The following is a 24,815-nucleotide window of genomic DNA, read 5'->3' as shown; positions in this document are numbered from 1 at the left end:
TCTGTGCTCATTTTCTCAAACACAATATGAAAATAAAATTTCTCTAACTCACAGATTACATTACTAATTATATCAATTTGGTTTCTAGAGTAGTTTGAAATCCACTGATAGAAAGCAGTCTCAGAAGGAAGGATATTTATTTGATCTATTCAGAAACTAAAAATACCAGGATATGAGCAGATGTTGGGTTATGGGTTATTTTCATTCCATAAAAGACTTTCAGAGGCATTCAGAAAGCTCACAAACATCTAAACTGAGCCACTATGCACTCCTAAATCACAGTCTGCCTACTATGAATGCTCAAAACCTACAAACTCTGGAATGAACAAATACCAAAAATTTACAGTAAAACACCAAAAATGTCTGTACCACTGGCCTATAAAATATACTGGAAAAAGAGAAAAGAGGACAAGTGTAGCTGAGCATATTGTAACTGGAAAGCTGACAGCAGATAACTAACAATGTGAGAAAAGAGAATCAATACTGAGACTGCAGGAGAAAAGTGAATGTTTTAAAACAGTGGCAAAGCCAGGAGCAGATCTCATACCCATCACTCCTGATCTGGTACTCTAATTACTTAGATATGCTTCCTTTGAAAGGGACCCGAAGGCTGGGAACATCCATCCTCCAGTTACAGATAGGCAGTACATATGACTAAACAGAAATTAAGACCAGATTATATTTAATTTTCAGAAAATGGCATGGGAAGATCAATTAATCTCAAGTGGTTTGGTAGCTTAGGAAATCAAACCAAGCTAGGATGCATTTTCCAATAGTTATTTCAATCAAGTTAAATGCAAAATTCTCAACCTTCCTAAATGTTAGTGTAGCCACAAGCACAAGAAGTTATTTTTTTTTAAATTTAAATTTTTCCTTCCTCCCCAGCCTAAAATTTTCATGGACAGTTTTCATCACTGCACAAAGACAAGCCTAAGACAGACCATGATTTGGGCTATGAGACCAAAATGCCCTGGGTTTCATGCTACTATTTTTAACACTACCAAACCTAATACTTGGCCAAAATAAATTTTAAAATTAAGAGCATCTGATTCCAAGCAGGACAGAGAAAAGCATTTAAAGAACTACAGCTATGGTAAGCCTGCTTTGTTCAAAGTCCATGTTAGGCAACAATTCAGGATGATTTCAGATTCTTTGCTTATGTAAACCTCCCACACTATTCTGGATAAAAGTTTTTATTGTCTCTTGTGGGATAGGAGACAACCTCATCCCAGTTTACGAAGGCCTGGCCTCAGAGAGATGTCTTCAACTCTTACAGTCTGCACAGCAGCCATGCAAGCTACACAAGCATGAAGCCATCAGCCTGCGGGGCAGCCAGAACAGCACACTGCTCAGCATAAGCTAGAGAGCACCCATAGATGCAAGAGCAATAGAAATGCATTTGAAAAAAGAAAGTGAAAAAGAAGTGTGATGTGGAAAAAAAATTGAAAAAAACCCAGATGCGTGAGGGGCGCTTTGGAGCTGGAGCTGTGAAAGGGTAAAGCACTGGAGTGCACACAATTAATTAGCCTGGGAAGAAAGCTGAAAATGCTGTGTGCAGCTGACTGGCACGCTGCGTGACCCAGTGTCACGCTTTCTAACTGAGCTACCCCTTACGAATGGCAGGGGCATGCTATCGATCTAGATCTCCATCACCCATATCATGCTAGTGATATACACATGCATATAGGTCTGGATCGCTCACATAGGGGCTGTGGATTATATACATTTGAGTAACTGCAAGGGAACTAAAGTTTTACAGGCTTTTTGGCACAAGATGTCATGTTGGCACTTGATTTCAAGAAGCAAAACAAGTTAGGTCCAGTAGCCTCTCTGTGTGCGTGTGCACATACACATGAGAACAAGAGAGAGACAAAGAAAGTGAGACAAAGAGCTAGCTCAGACATTATTATGTGCGGTGTGGGTTAGCTGAGAGAGTTCAAAATATCAGGAGACAGGGCAAAAGCATGATTTAATCTTTTCCTTTCTTTCATTCAATCTCATGGTTTGTTCAGTCTGACTCATAAAGTTTGAACTTCTGGGGTTGACAGTACTCACCACATAAAACCTATTTCAAGGCCATGAGTAGATTTTAAATGGTAAATAAGCCTGGGATGATCCTTCATGGTTAGAAGGGGGAAATCTTTGCTTGTAGTGCATTCAAGCAAAAAATCTGAAAATAAAAAACTAGGCAATCTTCCTAGATCTTCACAAAAGCTCCAGTAAGAGTGTTACTGCTAAGATTTGGATCATTTTTTGCTTTACTCAAGCTACCTTGCTGACTTTCCTTCCCAACTCAACATCTAGCCACAAACACAGAGAAAGGATTGCTTCTTACCTGTTCATTCGTGGTGCGGCCTCGGGCCACTAGAACAATATGGAAGCCAGTGAGACCAATGACTGGAATAAAGAATAACCCAGCCACACACATGACAGCCATTCTGTATCCAGGAGTTAAAGAAACTGGGATGAGTGAAACGAAAAAGAGGCTATGAAGGAGAGGGAGAGGAAAAGGAGAAAAAAAAATCTTGGAAATAGGGAGGGTGTCCCTCACCTTTAATTAAGTCTAACTAAATTTTACCTCAAAGTTAAGTTCATCTGCTCCTAGCCTGGGTCCTTACCCTTGAGATGGTTAAAAAATAACGTGAACTCATTGATTCTGGCTCTAACCATCTTGTAAAGACCGTTCTGCTCTAATCTATCAATAGGGGTAGCACCCCTCAGAGCCAGCAGTTTGTGTCTTACACTAGCATGCAGGGGGACCGCTTCCAGGGCAAACTCTGCTTTAAAATACAGTAACAGAGTTTTAAATACAGTAAATAGTACCCAGCACTTTAGAGTCACACCCAATTGGAAGCAAAATTCGGGGAGGCAGCATATCCTTCTGCTGGGTTGTCATGGCAAAGATTGAGATAGACAAAAGGTCAGCTATAGTTTTGGGGGTAATTGATGGTTACACAGGTAAGATGGGTACAGAGGAAAACCTGCACTAAGCATTTACAGGGGAAAAGCAATGGAGGATCAGGAGAGGAGTAGATCTCCACCAGTTCCAGGAAGACAAAACTTCAGATTCATTCTTTCACGTTTTCCTCAAGGCCACCTTGAGTCTTGAAAGACCAAGAAGAAGGATACGTAATGGTAGTATGAGCTGCTCCCAGCTTTTCCATATGGTTTAGTACGAAGATGAGCCCAAAGGTGAATACTCCAACCATGTGCGTACTTAAGGACAGCAAGAAGAGAAAAAAATAGCGGTAGTTCCTCCGTCCTATGCAATTGTTGACCCATGGGCAGTGATGGTCAAAATCCTTGTAAAGAAAGGGAGAGATAGGGAACAATATCCAAACGGTGAAAAGAAATACACTGTCTTAGAGATAAATCTGAACTATCGTCATGTAAAATTACATCAGGCTAGTTCTGCAGCTTTATAACATGCTAAACTCTCTTTATAAGGCTCTTCTTAGGACCAAGTGGTTTCTGTATCTATGAATGGAGAGGTACTTGAGTGTTTATAGGGTTCGAAGAGAGGATATAAAAGAATAAAAAGACAGGCTATTTATCTGCTAGCAGCTGAAGCACTAGTTTTTTATCACCCTTAGCATGAGGAGTCAATTATAATGAAGTTGTTATAACCTAGAACGTTTTGAAGATGCAATACTGCTGCAGAATTCTCTGCCCCACATTTCTGTATTTATACGTAGCTGAATGAATCCACTTTAAACAATGGACATCATGAAAGATACTTTTTTACCAAGCAGGTCCCCAAAGAAAAGCAACAGCTGGATAAGACACAGGCAAAGTTCTGCACAAGTTCATTAACAGTTATGAACGCAAACCTAACTATTTGTCTCAGTCCAAAGTTCAAAGTCCCTCATAAAGTCAGATCCCTTTTAACAGTAGATTTAATAATGAGGGCAAGCCACAGACACCTTTCAAGTGCCTTTACACAGTTTTATAAGCATGTAAATCCACTGTCTTCAATGGGGTTATTTTTGACATTAAAACAAGATCTGGTGCAAGAAATAAACCCTTCTTATTTCTGTGTTCTTCAGAACACATACTACACACTCATTACATCAACAAATGAATTGTTTATTCTTTGTTTTGTGATAATGTTATTTTTAATAAACATTCCTCAATGATGACAAAGGGGTTTTTGTATTTTTAAGTTTTGCACAACGTATTTACCGAAAATTTACAAAATACAAGAAAATGGATTAGAGCTTTCTCAAAGCACATTAGAAAATGACAGGGGCAATTTAATAAAGATCATTTCAGGCTATATCTGAAATGCTGTCATAGCATATGTCTATCATGCTAATCTGGTTGTGTGCAGCCCAAAATATCTATGGATTATGAAACTATATAAGTACCTACTACAAACACTTCAGTAAAGACAACAAAAATCTCACTACTTTTGTCACAGATTCATTTTTGGGTCCCTCTGGTCACAGCAGGCTTTAGGTTTTAACTGATTTTACTTCTACAAATGTTGTTGGCTTTTGTTGTTTGTTAATTTTTATCAAATTAGCTCAAAAGTTTTATATTTGGGAAAAGAATTTTTATTGCACATTCTAGACTGAAAGTGAAAAGATGTGAATTACAACCCTGAAAGGGTTCCACACGGAAAAGCCAGTAGAGTCGCTTCTATCACTGCCTCCAAGCTCTTCTAAAATGGGGTGAGTGGGAAATAAGCATCACAAGAATCAATAAAGCATGCCATTTAAGACCATGATTTATTGATTCAGAAGTCATTAATGCTTTTTGCCTATATTCCTCCACAGCAGTCATAATTTAATTATACAAGCAGAGCTTCTGACTTGCCCACCACAATTGGAAGGAACATTCAACTGATCTGACCATCAATAAAACTTCTGGAGAGCTAGGCAGAGTCACCTTGCATTCTGCTATTTTATTTAGGTTACTTTTGGATTCTCTCCCATTTTCATTTCTGCTGCAGAACTGACTCCCATGGAGGCCTTATGGCAGTATGAAATTGCAAGTGTTTATATCAGTGAGTTTTGAGCAATCTTTTTCTGAGAAAACTTCATTTGTTGAAAATGAATTTTCATGTTGAGCCACTGGGGAGGGCAGAAGAAAGAAATTCCATGGGACAACTGAGCACTTACCATCATCTAAACAATCCTCAGGATCTAGAATTAGTGAAAACATTTATGTTTTAAAACTAGGAATATACGACTCAGGTTTTCTACAAAAAATCCAGCTCTATTCAACAATTCACAGCAGTCTAAAGAAATTGTGTGACACAACTTATGAATAGCTGTAGCTATTCCCTTCTAGCCAGGGACCTTGGCAGCTCCTTACTCTCCATCTTCTCAAATCCCGCATCCTTCTAAGGCCTTCCACTACAGGACAGCCTTGTCCTATTTATTGATGGTTACTAGGCACAGCACTGCTTCCAGATAATTATAACTTAGATATATATTGCCCTGAAGGAGAAAATGACTGACATAAGATAAACCCAGGCAGCCTTTCTCTCACATGTAACTGTGTTGCTTTCTTTGGGACTATTCCCTTGCTTATGGCAAAGAGGATTAGGACAAAGATGGTGTATACAGCATTCCAGCTGACTCTGGTATTTTTTCCCTTTCTGATTAGTAATTCCTTTCATTTTAAGGGCACAGCTGAATATATTTTAAACATATTAAAGATTTCATCTTTCTATTGGAAAAAAATAGACCTTGCAGCAGAAATGATGCTTAAGAAGTGGAATTTTTAGCTCAGCAATAAAAAATCCCCCCTGGCAATACACTGCTGTGGATACAGCACTCTGTACTTACAAGTTTGGGAGACGTTTATAGCCCAAAAGCACATCTTACTGTTTGGGGGTTATTTTTTAAAAATCCTGTGTGCCTCACCAAGACCCTAGGGCTATCAAGAAACATGAAAGTCCCATAATTCAGAGCGACCAACATTAGAAACATGAACAAGTTCATGCTCTGAGCTGGGGTGTTGAAACAAACATGGGGTCCTTCCATTGACTGGAGAACCACTCGATGAATTCTGAGTTTGGTTTTCCTAAAGCTCACACACCGTTGTAGCTTCTCTACTTGTCCACTAATGTAGGCATCAGTTGGTTCCAAATTAAATGACGAGCCCTAAGCTCACACATGACAAGGTACAATGGTTCACCCTGAATTTCCTGCTCTCCTGAACTCTGCCTCTGCATCAACTCTTCCATTCACCCCTTTTTTACATTCACGATCCCTCAGCTACTTCAAGGAAGACATAGCCAGCATTATAAATTTTTATTCTAATTATCACTGGCAACAAAGCTGACATCAAACATTATTGCATATGTAACATACATCATAACTGAGGGCTATGTTTCAAATGGTACTAATTAGTAGGAGGCCATCAACAAGGTGCTCAGTTGCCAACTGAGGTTAAACCACGACAAGCTGGGAACTTCTAAGAACTGAAATATTGGGGGAAGCACCCAGCTGCACGTTTCCAGTAGTATGTGCAACCCCATCACTGAGACAAAGCCAACAGGTCATGTAATCAACAGAACTGTTTTACCTCAACACAGTTGTCACAGACACTGCAGTGAGAGCAGCGTGGAGGACGGTAGAAGTGGCAAGTGGCACACCATTTCATCCGTACTTGGATTCCTTTAATCTCCACATTCTTGTAGAGTGGAGCTCGGAAGTCGTCGTCTTTATCTTCATCTTCATCTGCTGCTCAATGCAAAACTAAAAGTTAGTGGAAATAACAGAGGGTAAAGATAAAAGTGGTACATGTGGTACTCAGTTGCCGACTGAGATTAAACCACAACAAAGAGCTAATCCAGTCAGTGCCTTGGGTACAGGGGCACTGCACGTGCTCTTGGGCTTGTCAGAGAAATAACAGTGGTGAAGCGATGGGCTGTCAGAACAGGTTGTCTGGGCTGCAGAACTCTTCAGTGATCAAGATTCATTTTAGCACCTCCCATAGGAGTGCTATGCAGCCTTACTCACCAGCCCCTGGACAAAGAGAGGTGTTTGAGTCTTATTTTAGCCAGCATTTACAACCTGAATGAGTAAGATGAGCTGCAGACTAGAGTCAAAGAGGGGATGGAAATCACCCAAGCCCTTGTTGTGAGAAGTTCTGCTGCATGCATTTGGGATTAATTCAATGCTACCAGCACATAAAGTGAAAGAAATTACATCAACAAATATTAGAAGGTGGTTGTGCTAGCTTAAACCACAAAAATCAACCCAGATGACCCTAAGTGACGACGATTTGTTCAGCACTCTACTGTCAGCCCACAATCACCCCAAAGACCTGTTGCTCAGGGAGTCTGATGCCACAGTGAGATATACCATTCTGAAGCAATTTGTGTGCCCGTGAAAAGTCCTTGCATCAATGCTTACTTCTTTAAAGCATATCCTGTGCTCACCTCTTCATAGCATAGCCAGAACGCTCATGCTTTAGTAATGGTACATAACTGGGAAGATCTCACCTCTCTCAAAGGCAGCATGGTCTACTGATCTGAGCACAGTACTGGGAGTCAGGAAGTCCTGTATTCTAATTTTCTCACTCTGTGGCCTTGAGCTAGTCACTTAGCCTCTCTTTGCCATTAGTAAGATGAGGATGACAATACCGCAGTCATCTTATTAGAGACAACGCAGAGGGCGGATGGTTTATCATCTCAGCTAAGCGCTGTTTAAGAAAAGAGGTCATAAAAATAAATGCACAAAATAAAAGCCAGTCTATAATAGACAAATATATATTGGAAAGAAAAGGAAAAAAAAGAGAATGACACTCATGAAAGTTAATCTTTTATTCTAGATTCCTGTGATCTTTATTTGTTTCCTTTTGACAGAGAAAATCTAAGAAGTTCACATCTATTTAACACCTGGTTAAGCATTATAGTGCAGCTGGCATTGGTTGACTGGCTCCAAATTAGGTGGAATTTGATATTATTGTCCCAGCGGGGCATCAATCACTGGCATTTAGTTCTATATTAAATCTTCTCTAGATGTGTTATCATGATCCAATTTCCATTGACTTCAGAGGGAGTTTCTCCCTTCACTTAGATAGCTTGGGATCTGACTCAGCTACAGTATTTACCTTGCAAGAGTATTCTCTGCATTAACGTTTGTGCGTGGAAGCAGAGTGCTGTACTGGCACCATTCTCTATAATTTTCCTTCATAACTGGTCAGTGGGGCTCTTAGTGGGAGCTAGACTCTAAATCCCTTAGGCACTTCTATAAATACAATCTGTAGGTTCTTCAATACTATTATAAACTAGCCCATGCTGTATAATACATATGGGCATATGAAAACAAGACACTAGAACAGTCAAACCATTTAAGCTCTTGTAAAAAAACTGACTATGCAGACAAAAAGTCTGTACATTGTATATACCTACATGCCTATAAACACATTAGTCTTGCAGAACTGACACACGCTTGAAGAGTTTGTATAAAATAGATTCACATAAAAAATACTGGAAGCCAGTTAGTAGTTGGCATCTATAATTAGCCAGCAACAAACATTGCCAGTCTCAACCCAGACTGTAAATCAGATTTGTCAGGGTAGCCCCAATTTCAGTGACTTAATACTTCCTTTCCTTCTCATTCATACATTTTGGTGTATTACTGGCAACTCACTCGCACAGAGCCAATCCTGATTCATACCAGAAACATTCAGAGAGCCAACAAATTAAAAGTTTATTCAAAAATGAGTAACGGATCTGGGAGTTTGATTCAGGCCCTCTTCAACAATACAAGAGTGAGCTGGGTTTACTTCCCCCCATAGCCCAAGTTCTATCTGCCAGAGAACCTGTAAGCTTATACGATATAGCTAGAAATCTGTTTATTTCCAGCTTTCAGTGATCTGAGCAGAAGAATACATTGGCAGAGGAATGTATCTTACTACACAGATTCTCATACTCTGATTCACTGACACAGGGCAGCCAAGTCTCTTGTTTTTATAACATATCTTATGATTTTTGGTGGCTTCCTTAAAGGAATCATGTGATTTCATTAGAATCTCAGCTTTTGTACTGCTTACTTGTTGTTTTGGTTTTGAAGTAAATTTGTAACTATCAGAAACGTGCTAAGAAGCTTGAAAACCAAGAAGACTAAACCTAATTTCAATAACAGAAAGTAAATAGATCTATTGTATATTCATTTTAAATCACTCCTACAATTTTTGAACTCCCTGCACTGGCAGCTCTGCGGGCGGTGTGGGGTGGTGATAGTTTTTCACATGCACACTTGTGATCTGAAATAACATCTGCTCCTCTTTCCTCCCAGCACTGGTATTTATAGTCTTTCCCATCTTTTTTTTTCCTTATCAGTTTGCATCCTTCACACATCTGAACTCCTACTCCATCACTTTCTTCCAGGATGACTTCCATCCCGTTTCTCATCCTTTCCCCACTCCCCTTGCTCCCAGCCTCTTCTAGATCAAGCACATGCACAGCATAGAGATATAAGGCCAAGGCCACAAATGAAGAGAAAGAGACGGAAAAAAGGCAAGCTGTAGGAAACTCCTCCTCTTCCTGCTTTGCTCCTGGCTCCCTTGTGTTAAGGGAGATGGGAAGGGAGGGAATGTGATGAGAAAGTTTCAAAGTTTCTATTTGATCTCCCTGTGTGTTTCTCCTTTAAATGCAAAGTCCAAAATAAAGAAATTTTTTTTCAAAAGAAAGTTAGAGAAGTGCAAAGAAAGTATGAATTTACAATACACTCAATACTGATCACTCATAGGGCATTGTGAGCGCCCAGCTGCAGACTCTGGTCTGAGGGAACTACGTTGCACAAAGATACTAGATTCCCAGACTGAGATTTTCAAAACTGAACAACTTTATTGCAGCTCTCCTCCTACCGAAGGCAAAGAGTATGGATACTTTCGATAACCTCACACCCAAAGCATGTTTAACCACTGCTATCTCTGCTGAGATGGAGGAACTAAAAAGTCCAGGAAACTCGTTAAAAGCTCTAAGTGCTTAAGCTCTTTTGAAAATCTCACTAGCACCTATTTGTACCTTTAAGCACCTAAACACTGCATCACTTAATCTTGCACAAAAGACCGAATCTTGCCTTTGCCTTAGTTTGCCTTTACACACAATAATTTCCTTAACTGGAGTGCTGCAACACTTAATCAGGGCTTCAAAAGCTTCAGCTGAAAGGAATGGCAGACAGATGATCATCATTAGACCCTGCTACCTGGAGAAACCTGGCACTTGCTATTCAGGGAAGCCAGCAGGACAGGTACCTTGTTCTTGTCAGGTAGCAATTCAAAACAGATACTGAATTCAGTGAATAGAGGTGAGAAAGCACAGCTTGCAGAGAGCACAGATCCATTGGTTTAGCAAGACTGCCTAGAGCAGTCTCTGCTGCAAACTGCATGTGAATAATTATTGGAAGACAGATAAAATGAGGTGATAATTCTCTCATTAGGACGTGTTAAAAGAGATAGCTGCATTGTGGTTCCCATTACAAAAGCTGAGCGATCTTTAATCAGCTGTGAATCAGTACTAATTTAAGCAGGCATATCTTTCTAAATGTATACATTTTTAGACACTCTAAGGCAAGCCTTAATCATTATCTTTTTTAGCGTTCAATGTTTTTGCATTTGTTTTAAGGCTTTTTGGAAGGTCTGCTTTGATGAAGCTGTTTCAGAAAGTTTAGCCTCTCCCCTCCACCGTGCTCTGCTACCCATTTTGAAGACCATGACTTAAATCCAATGTGCCAGCATGACACAGGGGGTGGCAATCCAATCACATCAGTCAGGAGAGCTACTCAAGGAGAACCATTCTACACAACCCTGTGCCCTCGACTGCCAGTCTGAGCAAGTGCAAGGACAACTGATGCGTCCTAGGTCAGAATAGAGATGGAGGGTATCCAGCATTTCCCTACCATCCCACCTCTACTGCCAGCTGAGTATAATAAATAAATAAAGTCTACAAGAAAGAATACCAGAAAAAAGGGGATTAGTCAGCAAACAGTGTATTTGGATACCTGACACCTCCTTTGGCTTGGGTTTTCAAATCCCCCCCCCCAACAGTCCCATTCTCTGTTACCTCGTGGGAAAACTCCAGGGTCCATGAAAGTTGCCATGCTGAAGTTTGCCAGTACAAACAAGAACACGAGCCCATTGTATACTGGGATGGCTGGGGAGATGGCTTTTGTCAACCAGGGGCACCTGTGGAGAAGAAAAGTTACAGGTAAGGGCTCTTTCGGCTGTAACACGTAGTTTCTTCCCATTCACCATCATCACATAGAGAAGTAGTCTCGTCCCCTCCCCACCAGCCATGCAGCAAGGCTGAATTTGCAATTTAACAACAGAAATTTCCATAGAGCCAGTTTCAGTGATCTAAAGTACACTGCAGACACCCTTTGTAAAGCTGCTTTGTTCCATAGCACAGAAAGCACCAATTGTTCACATGGCTCATAGGGCTTTGCAACCCTATTGCCTTATTTGCAACCTGGCATTTTGCTTCTCTGTGTAAAACCTTCATCCCATTGTTGCATTTCTGTTTACCTTCTATATAGCCTTGTTGCAGTTGGTGTTGCTTTCAATTTTCACTGGTGTAAAGCAGAATAGGATCCTTAAACCACTGATCTCCACAGCAGGTACAAAGAGAAGCACACTCACTTCTCACTATGCTTCCTTGAGTGAGTGGCTTTCAACTCCAAATAACACTCAGAACGAACACTACAGAACCTCTCCTTGGGGGAAAGTTTAGTCAGACCGAGCATGGGCTCTGCAGGTGTCAGCAGAATGTAAGAATGCAGTATCGAAAAGAAAGTGGATGGCATCTGCCACGTGAGCACTTTTCAGAAACACCGGAAAGGCTTGCTGCCTACCTGGTGAACGTAACTGAGAGGAACTGAAGATAAAGGGTAAAGGAGAAAAAGTAGGAGACTTTGGAAAGAGGATGAAGAAATGCCTGTTAGTTATAGGAAAATTGTTCTAGTTGCAAAGGAACACTTCCCACCAGCAGAGGAGGGCAGGACCAAGGCAGAAAACAGCCTGTCTCACAGGCAACTTTACCCAATAAAAAGCAGTGTTTATTCACTCAGCCGTTTACAACCTCTTTAAAGCTTATCGCTAAACACTAGACCCATTCTACTTCTCTGTTCTGCATAAAGAGGTTTGGTGTTATAGGGTTGCTGAGGGGAAAAATCTGATCACCCTCCTGAATCTTGCAAATATAAATAAGGAAAAATGTGGGACAAAGAATCTCTTTGAAAAAAGTAAGACCCCTGACTGAGTGGCTCCTTAGATTTCCACCTGCCTTGAGAGCCAGGGACTCCTCCAAAGCTGCTAAGCAGACAGCCATTCAGCAGCAATACCTTGCCACCATTAGCATAAATCATACGTCAGTCCACATATTCTGGATTGTATTTTGCCTGAATTACATCTACGGTTGAATCTGATTGTCTGCCAGGCTGAAGCCTGCGGAGAGAAAGAAAAAACAACAACAAACAACCAGCCTTCTCCGAAATCTAATTTGCGCTGGTTTTGCTACCAATATGCTGTTTTGAACAGCTGAGAATGGTGTTATTGACCTTGAAAAGACACTGTTAAACACACTCTTGTGGCCAGCATTAGAAGGGCATGACGTTTTCTCCTCCCATTTCTTTGTGAGCAGGCAGGAAGAGATTGTTTTGCACTCCCCTCCTCTTCACAGCCAAGCTTTTAACATTGCACTGCTGCAAACTGCTTTTAAAAGGACCTTTCCTTGTGTGTGCTTCAATCAGCCTGGCCTGGAGCAAGTAAAAGATTGACAAATCCTTCCCAGGGTGAATGAACTGTAAAGCTGAGAGCAAGATATGTCTGTGGCCGGGGCCAAACCTCCAGGCTGAGTAGGGGAGAAGGAAAAAATAAATCTTATCACTTGACTAAGGATGCTTTGCCACAGAGGGGGACCAGAAGCATGGGGTTTCTCCTGGGACTGGTCTTAAGCAGGGGAAGGCCCAGGAAATTAACACCTATTAAGAGAATAGGAAAGGGCTGCGAGCTCAGTGGAGGAGAGCTGAATTTCTCTGTGTTTCTCTTGCATTCGGGATCTCATCCAGGTGGTTGTGAAGCTTGGGTGAAGGAGCAGGTCTTGTAGAAGAGAAAGCTGATGGAGATGAACGAGCTCAGACAGACCCAGCTGAAGACAGCTTAACTCCACGAGGTACCCTAAGACCCTTAACATTCCCCAAGAAGTGGAATTTCAACGTGCAGTGGCGTCATACTGACTTGCTGCCATGCTCAGTTTTCCTCAAAGCAGCTGCCTATGACTGAAAACCAAGGCGAGGCAGAAGTTTCTTGCTTGCCATGAAATGTGCTGCAGTGACCTTGCCAAGCAAACTGCAGGCCTGTCACTAACAACAGTTTCTGTCAGATCCTTTGGAGGAAAGCAAAAGAAATCCTGAAATAAGCAGTTATAGAGTGAATTCTACCCAAGGAAGGGTTCTTCCCTCTAAATTATAGTAAAATTAGATTCGGCAATGGGCATGACTGACTTCATTTCTTCCCATGAAGTAATTGCCTACACAGAGAAAGATTACTAAGTTACCCATTGCTTGTCAAGCATGGAGGAGAGATCTCCTTGGCAGTAAAGTCAAGTAAGTTGGCAAATCAAGGGACAGGAAACTCTTTCTTACAGATAACTAGTTACTCAGAACAAGATTATAATGAGAGAGACTGTCTCAGATGATTAATATAAGCATTTGTTAACGTTCTCATTTGTGATTTACTTTGTCATGTTCCCAACAAATACATCAAAATACTAGGAAGAGCTTTAGCCATAAGCTAAACTAAACAGCTCATTTAATGGGTAAATAGTGTATCTGAAAATACTTCACGGAAGTTGAAATAAAGGATAGAGTGAGTCATTGTACATATTAGCCAGAAGGTCTGTTCACAATCCTTCTATTTTTCCTTCCCAGAATCTTTATGCAGCATCACAGATTACATAAAATTAGATGAGCCAAAGGGGCCTCATTTGTAAACTAGACTGACCGATAAAAACAGATGTGGAGATCAAGTCCTGGCTTATAACTGTAAAAAGGTCTGAAAAAGAAAATAAAATTGCTACTAGGATGCCCAAAAAATGATGCATCCTCGCTGTCCCTCTCCCCTAATCCACACATAATTTTAGACAAAGTCTGGTAGGTTGTTTTATCACTAATCCATCACGCAAAAGTCTGGCTTCTGACCTTCTGCATGCTCTGCCTAGAGAAGGAAGCTGCAGAAATGTTTGAGCAGGACCTGTAGTGCCTTTCTTTTTACTTTGTGCATATCCTCTCTCCAGGAGATCGGCTTCCAGCAGCAGTAATGCTAAATCTAGCTGAACTTTTCAGTTGCTTTTTCTAACAGAAGCTGTTATGAATCCAGATAAACAACACATGGATTCAAAGCTTTCTTTGGTTGATGAACCCAAAATTTCAAAAGGCTACAGTCTTTGTGTCTTCAACTCATCTCACAGTGGAATTATATAGCATGAAGGTTACCACAAATTTTATAGGACCATATAAATTGAGTAGAGCCAAGAGCAGTGTACAGTCCCCTACTGTGGACCACCAACACCAGATTTTTCTGAGAGAAACACTAAACCCCAAGATTTCTGATGTGCACTGACATCTAGGAGAAAAAACACCAAGTCCTAACCCAGAGCTTTTCTATTACAGCTTAATTATTGTCAAAGAAAGCTGCACCCTTTGTGTTTGCAGGAGCACCTGCAGAATCATGGTCATTGCAGAAGTCAAAGGCAATATCCTTGGACCACCAAAAAGTTAAGTGATGGAACACAGCACCAGATGTGCTATGACTTGCTTTTTGCATACGCAGCTAGACATGCTTCACCTGGCATATCTACAGCTCAGGTGACTCTCTGTTCCCCATGGCCATTATTCCTCACTGCATAATCAACATTTAAGTTCAAGGTAGGTGTGAAAATATATGTATGATGGGTGCTCTATTCCAAGTTAGTTTGGATCCCTCACTTGAACCAGAAGACCTGAAGGATAATATTGCTACTGTTGCGGGTACCAGCCATGCTACATGAAGAACTGCTCAGGAGAGAAACCTTCAATGCTTTTGTTTACTGTAGAAATTAAGAGCCAGCACATGCCACCATGGCATACTAGGGATAATTATGGATCTCAAATTCTTCTGAACGAAGCACACAATTACATGGGCAGCATTTTCCTCATAATTATACTTCTCCAACATAGAGTGATTCTGCTTATAACTCAGAGGAGAGTAATTCAGGGTGACAGATTTAATCTCATTTATTCTGTTTGTTCTTGAAACCCTATCCTAATAAAATTGAAAGTTAAAAAGATTAACAAATGGGATCACACAACTTGCTAAGTGTCAGATAGACTTATGCATCATTAGCTGCCTTCCTCTGCTAAATTAAACAACAAATAATCCTTTCTGCTTTTTTGCTTGGTGCTTTGTAGCAACAAGACGTGTTTGTGTCTTATAATTATAGTTCACCTATAATTAAGTAATTGAATAGGACGTTTTTCTTGAATCCTGCTCTAAATTAAGATTTGGTGTTTTTTATTAAAACCTTGCACACCCTGAGAGAGGCAGCAGGCCACAGAGGATGGAGCCTGGGATTTCAAGAACCGGGTTTTAGTCTTGGCTCTGACAGTGGCTTGCAGAGTGACTGAAAGCCATCTGCTTCTCCCCTCTGACCCAGTTAGGCCTTTTGCAAACGAGACATGAACTACTGACAGACCATCTTCCCCACTGCAGGACAGAGAAGGGATCACCTTTGATTCTGCAAATCTCAAAGCATCTCTGTTAGGGGCAGGCTGGTGGCCCTGGTGTTTGCTTCCCTGGACCCCAGCACCAGGCACCCACCACGCTCTCCTGAACTGGGCAGGGTGAGGCACACTGCTCCTGCTGACGGGCTGTTGTGTGAGGATGTGTCTGTGATTTACCTAGTAAACAAGACCACTGGTTCATTTTACACTCTGCTTGGAGCACAAGCAGCACATGTGCACACAGGCTCCCTTGGGGTGCTGGGTGCCTGGAGGCCAGGGACGAGGAGCAGAACATGGAGCAGGAGCCTCAACCCTTCTCTTTCTAACAGAAAGACAGTGAAATCTGCTTGTGTAGTGCACAGAGAAGATGTGGGAACCTCAAGAGTACACACAGGCACCCAAACTTTGGATACTTACCCACACCTAATAAGAAGACCCTGGGGATTGTCTGTTTGGCTGCTCAGCTGCACCTAATATTTGATCTGAGATTACATGCATCCTTCTCCTCAGTCTCAAACAGTTGGCTGATATGCAACAAAACATTTATTTCTGTACAAATCACAAGGCATGGGTTTATAACACAGAAAAGAAAGCATCGCTTAACTTGAATCAACTTCTTCCACCATTAGAGTGGTAAAACACTAATATGAAATAGCTGATTCAGTGCATGCAAGTAGAAGCAGCTCAGTGAAGTAGTGACTAATTAGATAAGAGGGGTCAACAAGCAAACATAATTTGACTAAGCACTGGTACTAATTTCACTGAAAACTTTCAAACTGTGTCCATAAGCCTGTAGCAGCCTGTCCTGGTTTGATTCTTCTCCAAGAGTTTCTAGACAAACCCTGACTGTTAAGAACATGTACCAATTTGTGTACTGTAAAATCCATGTCAATAATTTCTAATTGTCACCAGATCTGACCAAAGATTTAACATTTCTAACATTACCCTGATATCCAGCAACCCTGGGAGCTGGACCCAGAGTCCTGGGCTGCCTGAAAGTTGCCCTACCCGGAAAGGCACTACAGTCTGGATGGCTGAGATGATATACCTGATATATCATCATGTGATATATCAGTATATATGTGTGATATATCAGTATATGATATACTCCTCTCTCTGAGGAGAGACAGGTACACAGAGATGAAAGTCCTCCTAATCCAGCACTGTAACAGCTGGACCATAAATGAAAGGGCTATCGACTGGCTGATTCTGAACACCCACGGAAGAATTTGCAATTAGATGTAAACATTGTACCTTAAAGCCCATTCCACCAGTGTGTACATAGGACAGAGAAGGCACAAGACAGCACCCCGAAGGCTGTACACCACCCAGTCTGCACCACAGAGCAGAGAAGGGCAGACCTCTCTTAGTCTTTAGCAGTGAAAATCTAGCACATTTCTCACATATCCCAGTCTGGGCGAGATTTTTCCATTTGTATGCTCTTTCCTACCCTGAAATCACAGAAAAGTACCTTTCTGGAATAGTAATGGAAGAAAAAAAAAAATGCTCATTTTCCATTTTTTGTCACTACCAAAGATAGTTTGGAGATTATTGTACATCTAAAAATATTTTCCAAGGTGCTAAGACATCTGTAGGTTTAACAAGGCATCACTGGAACCAGTCAGGAGAGAATGTATCTGAGTGTCATAACCAATGTGAAACAGAACGGCAGGTCTTGTGAAAATAGCAGGAGGTTCAGGATAGCCAGGTCCTTTGCTCAGCTCTGCCACATCGGATTTTGACAAATGAACTAATTTCTGCACCATATCTTACTCATTGGCAAGATTGCAGATAATATATTGTTGCCATAGCACTACACCCTCACTGTGAGTAGAGCAGTTGTACTGATAGAAAGTGATATCAAAGTAAAGGATAACGAATCTTACATAAAAATGGGAAAAGGAGAAGTAAATACTGGAGAATTTACTACTGAAAAACAGAAACTGATGAGAGCTGAGTGCCACATGGAGCAGCTCATGCTGGTGATAAGTGGGAGATACCAAAACATCTACCCTGGGTTTCCAGGGGCAGTTATCCATCACAAGAGGCAAAAAATCCCCCCCAAATCCCCCACCAAAACCCCCAAGAATTTCATGAGCCACCTCCTAATTGAAATATAGCTGAACACTAGAGACAGAGGTTCAAATCCATCACCTGCTTAACTGTGTTTAATTATTCACAAGAAATGTGCTGGGCTGAAATTTAGTCAGGTTTAACAAGAGCTGATGGGGTTTCAGTGAACCTTCTGTTACACCCTGGACTCCGTCCAAAGGCTAGTGGTTCATGTCTGGCAATGTACAGATCAGAGGAGCTAAATCAATTAAAAAGTCAACTTGAGATATAATGGTCCTTGGTGAAAAGTCTTATCTGGGCTATACATCACCCCCGAAGTAAAATCACTCTACCCTTTCCACAAAGCTGCTTGAAAGCTCTGGAGCATGTTCCCTTCCTCCCTTTTTAAACAGTCTCCAAGACTGAGAAAAGACACTATTGTCATGTAAACTGATGTGGGAGAAATACAGAGAAGGAATGAGAATACCAACAACCAATTCTGAGTGAGACAACCTCAGGGGTAAACATATCCATCATCATGTTCAAGTTCAGAAGCCATCCAGCCATCCCAGACGTATTGCATGGGCAACACTGACCCTGCAGCCAATGGGCAGGACATACTCTTATGAGATACATGCACAATGTGACTTTACATTGCGTGCATGGTGAGCAGACAGGACTGGATTGTGCTGGACTCAACGCACATTCTTTGCAGAGGTGCTCTCTGCACGCTCAGTAGCTGCTGAGAGCTCAGAAACCTTGTAGAGCACCCATAAAAGTAGCAAAGACATAGGTTACTGCCGGGAGCTGCATTCAGTTGCTCACAACAGCAGGGCTTGGGCAGGCAAGGGCTGGGCTCATTTGCAAATACAGATCAAAACAGCAAAATCCTTCTCTACACAGTGTTTTGAAATTTGCGTTGTCCTGCAGTGAATTAAGGACCTACACAGAGCCGGTTAGCACTTACTGACTGACATATATGAAAGCCCAGGACAGAGTTTTTGTTTTGATATACTTGTAAAGGAATATGCTATAATAGTGTAGCATCACTTGAAATGCCCAGCTTTTTATTTGCACCTCAAATTGAAGGCATCCATTGCGCATTGATTCTAGGGTATACATAGGCTGGATTTCAGAGTACACAATAATATTTTTATATTAGAAGGATAATGCTCACATCAAAGTGAGATAGTAGGTGTTCATGGCACTTCAAGCATCTAATGGGCTGCAAGCAGAGTCACCCTGAGCAGCAGTAAACCCTCTGGTGCCTCATTAAAAGGAGCCAATTGCCAGTGCATGGGCAAATATGAGCAGACTCTGAGCGCAGGTTACAGAGTGAGCACACAGATCCAGAGACAAACCCCCTTATGTGAAGCTCCTGGGTTTGCTTTCTCAGCCCTGGACTTTGCAAAGCCTAAAATGCCACACAAGTTGGAAGAGGCAAGGACGATTGTAATCCAGGGCTTCTCAAACATGCACCAACCTTTTATCAGTACCATACTGAGCAGCTGGAACCAAACCTCACTTTTTTCAGCAGCGAATAGAGAGCTGAGTGTATGGGTGGTCTTTGGGCCACGACAGAAGAGGAGGACAGTAAGGAGTCACTGCAAAATAACCACAGCAGGAGAGATACTAGTTGCTCTGTCACACTGAAAGTTTTAAATCCATTTGGTTAGAAAAAGAAGGAACTGCTGCCCAGTAACATTCCTTTGCAGTTCTGTCTGCATATGGCTGGCCACCAGCATCTCTGTACTGCAACAGCTGAATGACTTCCAGCCCATTCCAAAATTCACATAAGGGAATTATCAAGCTGTAGAAACCTTGCTAAATGGGAAATCAGAGAATTATCTCCAAAAGATGCTATATGAACCACTAACTCATAACACAGCTGAGTTCTCAATGCATGTGGCTGCACTGCTCTCAGTCTGTGCTCCCATGTGCACCATTTCCAGCAATAATCACAGTCCAGCTACCCAGCACAGTGTCCAGGAAGGTTGAAAGATACTTCAGTGTCTGAAAGGGATACACATGCTACACAAGCTGAGTTTTTCTGAGCATTTTCGAAGACGCCATGTGGAATGCAAACTTGTGCTTCTAATTTGTAAACATCAGAATTATTAAATTAATGCCGTATCTACTATAGCAGTGCTAAAAAGAGACAGCCCCTCATCTTGAGTCCACCAGAATCTCATTTCCTTGAGTAATAAAGAACACAGTTTATTTGGGTTTTATACCACTAGTGACCTTCACGATCTTCCAGACCTCTCAGCAATCTGTAACCCAAGTTTTTGATGGACAGATGGAATTGCGCTTGCCAGATCCCATGCCTCTCTGATGAAAAAAATGCACAGGATAGCTCCTCCCTGACTGAAGGCTGTTCTCCAGTGTTTTCCCTATTGTCCTCATCCTTGTCAATACATGCATAATCCACCAGCAGTGCAGAAAGGTGAGGTGGGCTGCTCCTACAGAGCTGCTTTCTAAAATAAGTTCAAATTATCAGCAGCCTAATTCAGACACGCTTGAGGTGATCCCAGCTACTGGCACAAAAGGATTTGTACAGCCTTTGCTCACTGATTCCCCAACCACATATGGGCAGAACACATCTAGTACACATTCAGTGTTTGAATTCATGAGATAGTGGTGTAGTGGAAGCAAGGTAGCTCATTGTAAGTATGTTGTGATGAGAGAGAGAAACAGGTAAAGAAATACTATGAGATAAGGAGGGGGATGGTGACATCAGTGAAAAGATACAGTCTTTATTACCCTTGTTGAAAAGTTAATTTGACTTTTTAGATATTCCTTTTCCACATGAGCTTCAGTAAAAAGAAATTAAATTTTACAAGATACCATCCCTTTACAGCTACTGGAGAAATTACTTAACTAAAAGACAGCATCTATTACATTAAAGTATGTGCCACTTAAATTAACAACAAGCCAATATGCCTAAGGAATGTTCAATATGAGCTCTGAACTCTGTGATCACATCCTCAGTAGATTAGCAGAGAATCGGGTAACATAATGTGCTTTCCAAGATGCAGGGCAAAAGAAGAAGAGACAGCCCCGGTGTCTGAGCTTAATCTTGGACAGCCTGGGTGTCAGGGTGCCTGTCACGGGTCTGCATCAGAGAGCAAGTTGCCTTGTTAAAACTCTGCATTGAAAACAGCTGCAGGGGCTGCTTGGGGTAGCAGATACTAGTAGGGAATATCTTATTGGAGGACTTTATCTCTCTACCACGTGTGCCACTTGCTCCATGAACCGGCAGTGAGATGCCAGCTGGCCCCGTCAGGGACATTGCATGGCCTGAGCTGGAAGGACATGAAGGACCAGCCAGCTGCAGGCAAGGTGTGACACTGCTGCCACAATTCAGGTGTTTGGGTAGGGCACGCACCCCCGATATCCAGCCGGCTCTGACAAATCTGCCAGCTGCTCTTTGCAGTGCTGGGGCAGCTAGAGAGACTTGCACAAAGGAGGGGACGGAAAATCCTGTGAGGCTGGTAATAGCAGTTAAATTTCTTCCATGACTTGAGAGAGCTGTTCAGGAAATTTACAACTAATTAAGACCAGAGGTTCTTGCAGACTTGTCTGGATCATGTATTGCCTTTGAAATCTGGAAACAATACCTGTCTATGGCCTGAATAACATGCTTCAGAGCTGCTATGCACGTTCTTTTATCTATGCAATAGCTTGCTTATGCAGGGAAAGGAAGCCAGTCCTAATCTGAACTCTCTTATTTGAAGATTTCTAGACACATATGCAGCAAAATCACTGCTGTTATTGAAAGGTTGCCCTGTATGAATGAGAAAGATTAGGGATTTCATATTTTACAGAAGAGATGAATGAAACAAAGAGATAGAGGTACCTCTATTGCAAATAGATACAGAAGATGATAGTGTAGAAAGTGTAAACATTCTCATATATCAAGTACTGGAGCAAATATATATTAATAAAACAAAAGCCTCTCTTAGAATCCCATCTTTAATTTCCCTCTGGAATAACCTCCTGAAGGGGTTTTATGGAAACCTGAACTGGGAGCATGACATTTATATACCTTATTCTCGCTACACTGAAAAAGACCATTTGCATAGCTGGTATAAGAGGGCCTTAATATATTAAGATTTGGGGGGACGGGGGGGGGAAGGGATCAAAATTACTTTAGCTGAGATTTAAGAAAAGAAAAAGGCAAGAGACCTTCATGTTTCAACCTATAAAGGAAACTTCGCATTTGGGAAGAACGTGCCCCTATGGCCACCTGCTTTGGGACATTTTACCCCTTCCCAAGCCACCAGCTGGTACCAGCCACCTCTCACGACAGGATATCAGAGGAGAATCATCAGTGATTTAGTCTATTTTGGCAACACCTTTAACTATAAACTGGAACAGACCTAACAACTATGGCCAAGGTAACAAAACAGAATTGGACACGTCATCCAATCCAGCACCCTGCTATCACAGACCCCATGCATACCACCTCACCCGGCCATGCACTGTTCTGAAACCGAGCAACATTTTATACAGCAGGTCTTTTCTTTGCAGGATGGATGCCAGCAACAGCAGGGCAGAATTGGGGTCCTGCCAAACCAGGTCACAGCCCGTTTCTGCTGGAGGACTGGGACTGTTTCAGGGCACAAGGACACAGCTGAAAAATCCTCATTTCTTCCAGCAGAGGGTAGTGGGACACACAAACCAGCAAGTAAGCGTGTAAGATTATATTGCAAGCAAGAGATGTATGCAGTTCAAAACAAAACCAAGGGTGCAATAACAATAATAAAACAAAACGACATTGCTTAGCCCAGTGGAAATGTTACAAAACTAAATGCATTCCTCCATTTGAGTTCATCAAAGGAAGAAATGCATCAAACTTTATCTTGTTCTCATTATCTCCACCCTTCCTCAGTAACATCATCATCTTCATTCCCCTTTCTAGTTTTGGGAAGGGACACTCCCCAGGCAGCAGCAGGGTCAGAAGAGCCTTCTTCTGAACATCTCTACTAGAAGTCTGTCTTCTCTTTCCCTCTATGGAGCTATTCTCCTTTCCTTAAGTCTCCCAGAGAAATCACTGAATAACTTTCAGGCACTGTTTCCTCTTTTCTCCCTCTCATTGTCCTGCTGCTAAATTAAATGACTGAGCAGTAACATACATGTCCTCATGCAGCAGAGGAACATGCTGCTATCGCTGCTTTAATTTGGGTGTGTGGCAACGCAAAGGTGTTCTCAGGTGCCTCCGCGGCCCATGGGCAGATCTGCAGATGGTCTTGCAGCCCATGGGCAGATCTGCAGATAGACGTCCCAGGCTCAGAGGCAAAGGTGACACACACAGGAGATTCACAGCTGTTCCCATGCACGCTTTCACTCAACAGATACCAAAAAGAGCCACTAAGGTAGAAGCACAGCCACAGTCTTCTCAAACTATTAAATGACTGTGACCCTCTGGCTTAGATTAAGTGTTTCCAATTTTAACGGCACAAACCAAGCCCTAGTCCTAAGCCTCCCCTGCCTGCACATCAACAACTGCAACATCTCTGCTCGCCATCTAACAGGATTAGGGCAGGCTTCTGGAAGCAGCTTCTCCTGCAAGTAAAATCTATTACAGGACCTATCAAAAACAAAAATGCTTTTGGGGAGCAATAAAAACCTAAAACAATCCATAGCGACTGTCACATTAACAATCATATCTTTTTATTTAAATGATGAAACATAGCATCACCATCTTAGGTCTAAATGTTTCTGTCAGCTTGGACAAAATATAAAGGGAGTCTTCCAATATTTGTTTTGGTGCACAGGTATTCAATTCAGGTTGACAGAAAACAAAATTACTTTGCTTAGAAAATGTCCTAAGAGACAACAGCATCTTAATTACAGAGACAGGGAAATGGGATTCAACCTGGTACATAGATTTGTTTCTTGCCAATTCCACTCTGAAGTGCGACAAGGCGGAGATCTCATGGGCAGCCGGGATGGCAGGGGGAAGTGTCATTGCTTTACTTGTTTATTATTTGCTCTACCCCAAACCCCATCATTTCTAAAGACAGAGGAGTGGCTTGCTCACATACTGCAGTGGACTTAGGGTAGCTGTTTTGTCACATTCCCTACTAATACCTCAGTAGTCACTAAAAGCCTATGGGTTTATGATTTTGGGGGGTGGTTTTTTGGAAGAACCACAAAGTTATCAGAAAATCATATACATATCATATACAATTATGCTCTGGGTCTGATGAACTAAAAATCTTCCAACTCTGTTGCCATAATTCAGGAACATAAGCCAGGATTACAATTACCTGAGATGCATTAACAAAGCTTAATACACTCCCGAGTCAAAATGGGACAATTAGCAGCTCCTGTACCAAAATAGAAGACTACGGAAATGGCCTATGTGTCACCATCTGCTAACGATATGCAATAGGCAAACCAATTCAGGAAAAAAAAAAAAAAAAAGAAACAGTTTCTTGATGAAACTTGTTCCCATTTCCCAGAATCAAAGCGAATATTCAGTTTAAGCACTGTACTTTCCAGATTCCCAGCTGGGACCAGAATGAGAAGCGTCAAGCATCTTATGATTTAACTGTTGAGAAATTTCCAGGCGAAACTTTCAAGCAAGAGGTTTGGATACGGATCTGAACTGTGGGATGTTTTGTCTGTGGAGTTCTACCATTGATTCCAATAGCAATAGTTAGCATTAGTATGCGTACTTTTTAAATACCCAGTTGCTCCTGAACTTTGCTGAAGTTCATATTTCATGCTTTTTTCCCCTTGATTTAATTTAAAGAGTAGGGACCATCATTTTGCTTTTCAGAAAAATACGAACATTTACTTCTTGCTGAACAGCTGTCACAGTGTAATGAAAATAATTTACTGTTCAGTTTTTCTGAATGAACCCCTTATCTCTCCTGCCCTTCTTCCCTTGAATATTTCCTGAAAATCACATGCCACAAGCAAACTAGTTTTGGGTTACACTAGAAAATGTCTTAAACTCTGGGATACCTTACTTTCCTTTTCATTCCTCTTCAACAGCAGACAGAGTCTACCATAATGGTTAGGGGAAGT

The 24,815-nt window shown here is 41.6% G+C and overlaps 1 protein-coding gene across 2 annotated transcripts in view; it reads right to left on the bottom strand.

Moving 5' to 3' along the window:
- ZDHHC8 (zDHHC palmitoyltransferase 8) overlaps window positions 1-24,815 on the bottom strand; it is a 119,696-nt gene that overhangs the window by 17,299 nt on the left and 77,582 nt on the right. For both annotated transcript variants that reach the window (XM_076352804.1, XM_076352803.1), the window contains exons 2-5: window positions 11,030-11,151; window positions 6,538-6,695; window positions 3,130-3,302; window positions 2,336-2,438 (exon numbers count right to left, since the gene is read on the bottom strand). In XM_076352804.1, coding sequence (XP_076208919.1) covers window positions 2,336-2,438; window positions 3,130-3,302; window positions 6,538-6,695; window positions 11,030-11,151 — 556 coding nt within the window. The remainder of the gene's footprint in view (window positions 1-2,335; window positions 2,439-3,129; window positions 3,303-6,537; window positions 6,696-11,029; window positions 11,152-24,815) is intronic.

Source organism: Aptenodytes patagonicus, chromosome 15, assembly GCF_965638725.1.
Source record: "Aptenodytes patagonicus chromosome 15, bAptPat1.pri.cur, whole genome shotgun sequence".
Taxonomy (NCBI): Eukaryota; Metazoa; Chordata; class Aves; order Sphenisciformes; family Spheniscidae; genus Aptenodytes; species Aptenodytes patagonicus.
This window is presented reverse-complemented; position numbering and strand designations above follow the sequence as displayed.